The sequence below is a fragment of the Petaurus breviceps genome, unplaced genomic scaffold (genome assembly GCF_028583685.1).
Source record: "Petaurus breviceps papuanus isolate PSGF00001 unplaced genomic scaffold, PetGlider_PUasm1.0 287, whole genome shotgun sequence".
Taxonomy (NCBI): Eukaryota; Metazoa; Chordata; class Mammalia; order Diprotodontia; family Petauridae; genus Petaurus; species Petaurus breviceps.
Window position 1 is genome coordinate 626,257 of NW_027186029.1, and position 6,000 is coordinate 632,256.

The 6,000-nt window shown below is 62.3% G+C and overlaps 2 protein-coding genes and 1 pseudogene across 2 annotated transcripts in view; 2 read left to right on the forward strand and 1 right to left on the reverse strand.

Moving 5' to 3' along the window:
* Positions 1-6,000, reverse strand: part of LOC138167675 (zinc finger protein 850-like) — a 762,790-nt pseudogene that overhangs the window by 538,453 nt on the left and 218,337 nt on the right.
* The window catches only part of SUSD2 (sushi domain containing 2), a 423,767-nt gene that overhangs the window by 332,763 nt on the left and 85,004 nt on the right, over positions 1-6,000 (forward strand). The window lies entirely within an intron of this gene.
* Positions 1-6,000, forward strand: part of CABIN1 (calcineurin binding protein 1) — a 91,362-nt gene that overhangs the window by 35,158 nt on the left and 50,204 nt on the right. Inside the window, exons 14-20 of the mRNA XM_069096603.1 lie at positions 131-318; positions 840-992; positions 1,764-1,958; positions 2,208-2,444; positions 3,970-4,126; positions 4,962-5,077; positions 5,726-5,887. Coding sequence (XP_068952704.1) covers positions 131-318; positions 840-992; positions 1,764-1,958; positions 2,208-2,444; positions 3,970-4,126; positions 4,962-5,077; positions 5,726-5,887 — 1,208 coding nt within the window. The remainder of the gene's footprint in view (positions 1-130; positions 319-839; positions 993-1,763; positions 1,959-2,207; positions 2,445-3,969; positions 4,127-4,961; positions 5,078-5,725; positions 5,888-6,000) is intronic.

Below are 6,000 nucleotides of genomic sequence, written 5' to 3' on the forward strand. Positions count from 1 at the left end.
CAGGGCCTTCCCTCTGGTGACTCTTTCCATTGGTCCTGACTGTGTGCGGGGTGGGGGGCCCACGGTCTGGGGGCAGGGTTCTGGCGCACAGTAGGCCCTCAGTCCGTGTTTCTTCGTGGCTTCACTTCAGTGTCTCCCCGGCACTGTCCGGCTGGTGTGACGAGTGGCCGCTTCGGGCCCGACTTCCCGGGGCCTCACTTCCTGGGGGACCTTCTGCAGCTGTCCTTCGCCTCGTCCCAGCGCGACCTCTTTGGGGACAGCTGGCTGGAGTTCATGGTTAGGGTGTACTGGCTGAAAGCGCGCTTCCTGGCCCTGCAGGTGAGCGTGGGCCCCTGCACGGGCCTGGAGGGTTGGCTTGGGGCCCTCAGGGCCTGGGATGGAGGGGGGCCTGGGGCGGCCGGGGCCCTGCAGCTCCTGCCTTGTGCTTCTGTTTTCCCTGAGGCTGGGGTCCTGCCTTAGACCCCTTTCCCAGCCCTGAGACCGTCCTCTTTGGGCTCCCGCTGCCCCAGGAGCAGCTCTCCCCAGACCTTCCTCACAGTCAGTCAGCAAGCCTTTACGGAGCACGATTCTAACAGAAAGAGGAGAATGATGAGAGAAGACAAGGGGCACCAGCAGCATTGATTAGGCGCCTTCTGCGTGCAGGGAGAGAATGCCCGGGCGCCAGAGCCGGGGGAGGGGTGGCTCTGTCAGACTGAACCTTGGGGGATGGACTGCAGGGGGAGAAACGGAGACAGGCCGACCACCGGAGGCCGCTGCAGTGGCTCGGGGCTGAGCAGAGCTTGTCTGGAGGGCAGGGCCGAGGGGTGGGGCCGGGGTGCTGATGGCTGCCCGCTTGTTAGGGAGACATGGAGCAGGCCCTGGAGAACTACGACATCTGCACGGAACTCCTCCAGAGCGGGGCCGCCGTCCAGGCCGGCGGCGGCCGAGAGCCCAGGACCGTCCTCATCCGCCTGCCCAACCTTCACCTGGATTCTGTGGTTTCCCTCGAGGAGGTGAGCGGCCCCTGGAGTGAGTCCAGCTGGAGCCCTGCAGCTGGACCCCGCCACAGTGGGCTTGCCCCCAGCCCCCAGGGAGCACAGGGCCCCGGCCCCTGGCCCTCTCCCCGCCTCTGCTGGCTCTCAGGCAGTGCGGGCGTAGCCGGCACCCATCAGCACCCCCCCCCCCCCCCCAGGCCCCCATCCCTCCTCGGAGGTCACTGGGTCTATTCGGACCAGCCGCTCCTGCTGAGCTCCAGGGTGCCCGTGGACCCTGGCCTTCCCACCCCCGTCCTCATGCGAGGGCACTTCAGGCCCTGTGTGGACGGACGCCCCTCGATGGTTCCTCAGCCCACACCCCCAGCCACACACAGAAACGGTCGTCCCCTGGATGTCCGCATCATCCACAGACCTCCAAGTTCTGAGTTCTCAAGTGCCCTCCACGGTCCCTGCCCCCCCAGACCCTGTTTTACACCCTCACTTTTCTGCCTGCTCCTCTCCTTTCTCCCAGGACAACCAGCTCCCTGTCACGCCAGCGCCTTGTCATTTCAGGGGCACTCCCTGCCAGGCTTCACTCTTCCCCCTCTGACCCCCTTACCCGGACCCTTGTGGGTGGGTGGCCCAGAGCTCCCTGCATCACCCCCTTCTGCTCAGTGGATCGCTCCTCCTGGACAGCGCTGCCCCGCTTTTCATCCAGAGCTCACGACAGCTGCGGCCTCCCGCCCGGGCACCCAGCAGGCCATGGGCCAGGCTCCCTCCCAACCCACCCTTGGCTTGGGGCCTTTTCAGATTGAGAAGAACCTGAAGTCCCTGGAGCGGTGCCAGTCCCTCGAGGAGCTGCAGCGGCTGCACGAGGCGGGCGACTACCAGGCTGTGGCCCACCTGCTGAGGCCCACCTTATGCCTCAGTGGCTACGACCGCACCAAGCACCTGGAGTTTGTCACCTCCATCCCGGAGCGTCCTGCCCAGCTGCTCCTGCTGCAGGTGAGCCCTGACTGACACCCGCCTCAGGCACGCAGTGCTTGTGAGACCCCTGTGGGCGGAGAATACAAGGTGATTCCCTCAGGAGCTTACACTCCACCAGGACAGGTAACTGGCAGACAGGTCGGGAGGTGGCCCCTGCCCCCAGCCGCTGCTGTTTCCTGCCCAGAGCCCGGTGGCTGCCTTGTAGACAGACACGGCTGGGGGTCCCCACTATGCTCCTCTGACCCATCCTGCCTCCCTCCTCCCCAGGACGCCCTCCTCAAACTCAAGGACTACACGCGCTGCTTTGAGTGCTCTGAAGTCGCCCTGAACGAGGCCATCCAACAGATGGTGAACCTGACGGACACCTCTGCCAAGGAGGAGTGGGTGGCCACGGTCACTCAGCTCCTCCTGGGCATCGAGCAGGCCCTGTCTGCAGACAGCAGCATCCTGGAGGAGAGCCTGCGCACCCCCAGCCTCATCCGGCTTAGCAACAACTTGATCCAGGTAGGCAGGAGCAGAGGCTGCCCCATCAGGCCTCTGTCTGGCTTGGAGTCCGAGAGGGCCCTGAGCCCCCCAGGCTTGCCAGACAAGAGACGTTCCGTTATGTCAGGGACACATTCCCCATGAGAGTTGGGGCCGGGAGCGAGGCTCTTAGCGGCTCCGGGTCCCAGTCCTTCGACTGCCTAACGGAAGATTCAGAAACAAGCCCACGTGTGATAAAGTGGAAAACATAAGTCACCCCCAGGGGAAGTAGGTCCTTCAAAGCTGCTGGGACAAGAGGAAAGCTGCGGCAGAAGTGAGGGTCAGCCCTGGGGCCGCAGGCCTCCCTACCATCTGAACGGCCCCGTGATCTCCATATGGAAGATCGCCTCATAGATGGACAAAGACATCAATGTCCCAGGCCTCGCTCAGCTCTGGAAGTCACAGCAAGCGACACCAGCCTGACCCGAGGACCTTTCCATAGAGGCTTGCTATCCGAGATGTGGAACAGCAAATAATCAAGCTTATCGTGGTCCATGTTACACGTGGCTGGCTGCCCCACACGTAAAGGGTCACGTGGGAGACAACTGCAAGAACCCTGCTCCAGGTCCCCCCGGAAGAGAAAGGCAAATCTGTCACCCCAAGGTTTTACCACATGCCCTGCACACGGGCAGCAATGGCAAAACGTGGAAGGATGGTGGCGAGGTAGGCACACTGAGGCATTGTTGGTGGAGCTGAGGAGTGAGGTGGCCGCTTAGAAAGGGCCTGTGGGATGGCTGCAGGAAAGCCTGGGAAGAGCCCCGAACTGATGCAGAGGGGAGTACATGCAGAAGCGTGAGTGGAGGGAAGAACAGCCCACCGGGACTTCAAAGCAGACGTAACACCGCTACGAACACCTGGTGAGCCCCAGATGCACAGAGCTAAGGAGGTGCCCGGCAGGCCTGGCAGGGGCGGGCGGTCCTTCATCATGGCTCTTCCTCTCTTAAAAAGCATGATTTGTCACATGGATAGCTCTTGGGGAGAAGGGAAGGGATTCTGGGGATACTACAGTGATGAGACAAGCAGAGAACATTAGTAAAACTCATTCAAGGAAGAAGTCAGCTGAGGCTCTTAGTGGACTGCCAGCTCCTCAGGAGCGCCCGGGGGATGTGACTCTTGGGCCAGAGAGCAGTGAGAGTCCCCCTGACCTCAAGCCTCAGAGGGGGCCATGTCTTTGGAAGGTTGGGGAGGCCATGGGCATGGCACAGCCCTCGGCACAGTGTCTGGCACTTCAGAAATGTTGGTTCATTGGTTGATGGCTCCTTGTTGGTCCCAAAGGGCAGACCCGGATCGGAGGCCAACGCCCGATGGCTGAGCTCTCCCAGAGGGTTGGGCTTCGGCCACCGAGGCTCCTCCTCATTTTGATATCCGGGGGGGCTTTGTCCGAACCCTGGTGGCGTCCCCCACACCCTCCCATGGTCGCTCTCGGGGGTCACAAGGGAGCAGCGGGAGGCCGGCGTGGGGCTCCTCTGTGCCGACCCTCATGACTCCTGGGTGTCTGCCCCGGCAGGTCATCGACTGCAGCATGTCTGTCCAGGAGGAGCCCAAGGAGCCATACGTGGCCTCTGTGCTGCCGTGGGTTATCCTGCACCGGATCATCCAGCACGAGGAGGAGGGCTTCCAGAGCCACAGTCAGCAGCAGCTGCAGAGCCCCGAGGACAGTGAAGGTCAGGCCCACTCTGGCCCTCCGCCAGAGCACCCCTGTACTGTGGGAGCCACCTCCAAAGCAGCTCGGGCAGAGCCCCTGCCCACGTCCCGTTGGCCTCTGACTGAGCCTGCCCACCTGCGTTTGTCGTGGTGTCCGTGGTCCTCTGATGTTCCTCTGAACCCCGCTGTCCCCTGGGGTGCCCGGTCAGCAGAGGCTCAGTGGCCTTGGAGGCGGTAGACACCCCGGGGCCCGCCATGACTTTCTGCTGTATGTTGTCTTCTGGGCCAAGTCCGCTGCGCGGTCCCTGCGCTGGCGTCAGTGAGGGCGAGGAGAGCGAGTGTGCCCGGCCGTGTGCTAAGCACTTTGCACAGAGGATCTCCTAGGAGGAGGCAGGCACTTCAGCTAGCGAGTGCCTGACCCCGCGCTGCCCCTTGGCGCAGACCCCCATCTCCTCAAGCCTGGACTGTGGCAGTCAGCAGACGCCTCCAGGAAGCCCTTCATCGCCCAGCCCCCAGTTCCACTGTGTGCTCCTGGTTGTTGTGGCTGACCACCGGCCTGGAGCGCTCCCACGGCCACCCCCAGGCCACAGTGTGGAGCGTGACCCCGCCAGACCCTGCACCCCCAGTGCTTATTGCGGGGCCTGGTGCCCAGCAGACGTTTCATAGACCTCACTGCATAGATGCAGTGCCGCGGTCTGCATCGCTTCCTTCGGGCTTGATTTCTTTCTCCTCTGGCTGCTGCCATTTTTCTTCATTTTCAAGAGCGTGTTTTTGTTGATTTGAGGTGGTGAGAGGGAGGGCAGTCAGCAGGGGCCTCTCACACGCTTTCTCGCCTGTTTCCTTTCCTCCTTTCAGGAAGACCAGACACGCCCCTGCTCCCCTCCTCTCTCATGTTACTCAACACGGCCCACGAGTACCTGGGAAGGCGGTCCTGGTGCTGCAACTCCAATGGGGCGCTGCTGCGCTTCTATGTGAGCGTGGGGACGTGGACGTGGCATTGTCCAGCCCACTGTGTGTGAGCATGAGTGTGTGCGCGTGTGCAAACGTGACTCAGTGTGCACAAGTGTATGACTGCACATGTGAATGTGTGTTCCTGTGTATGCGTGCGATTGTGTTTGTGTGCACGTGTGGGTGAATGTGTGTGCATGTGACTGCGCTCATGTGTGCAAACGTGACTGAGTGTGCACAAGTGTGTGACTGCACATGTGAATGCGTGTGGTCCTGTGTATGCATGTGTGCAAGTGCGAGTGTGTGTGAATGTGTGTGTGACTGCGCTCATGTGTGTGCACAAGTGTGTAAGTGTAAATGCACATGTGAATGCGTGTGGTCCTGTGTGTGCAAGTGTGATTTGTGCACATGTGTGCGCGAGTGTGCGCATGTGCGAGTGGGTGTGCATGAGTGTGACTCGTGAGCGCACATGTGACTACATGAGTGTGTGTGCGCATATGAGTGCAGCAGTGTGTGCGTGACTGTGCGTGTGAGGGCAGCCGTATGAGTGTGCATGGGTGCGAGTGTGAGTGCGTGCCTAGGGGTCTGCGTCGTGGTGTTTGTGAAGGTGGCAGTGGCTGTGAGCCCGTGCCGCCTCTGAGCTCCCCCTGACTTGCCGGTGCTGGTCCCAGGTGCGAGTTCTGCAGAAGGAGCTGGCGGCCTCGGCTGCGGAGGACACGCATCCCTACAAGGAGGAGTTGGAGACGGCCCTGGAGCAGTGCTTCTACTGCCTCTACAGCTTCCCCAGCAAGAAGACCAAGGCCCGCTACCTGGAAGAGCACTCTGTGCAGCAGGTGGGGGCTGGCCCCGCCCACTGCCCCGCCCCTCCAGCAGAGGGGCTGGCCCTGCCCACTGCCCTGCCCCCTCCAGCAGAGGGGCTGGCCCTGCCCACTGCCACGCCCCCTCC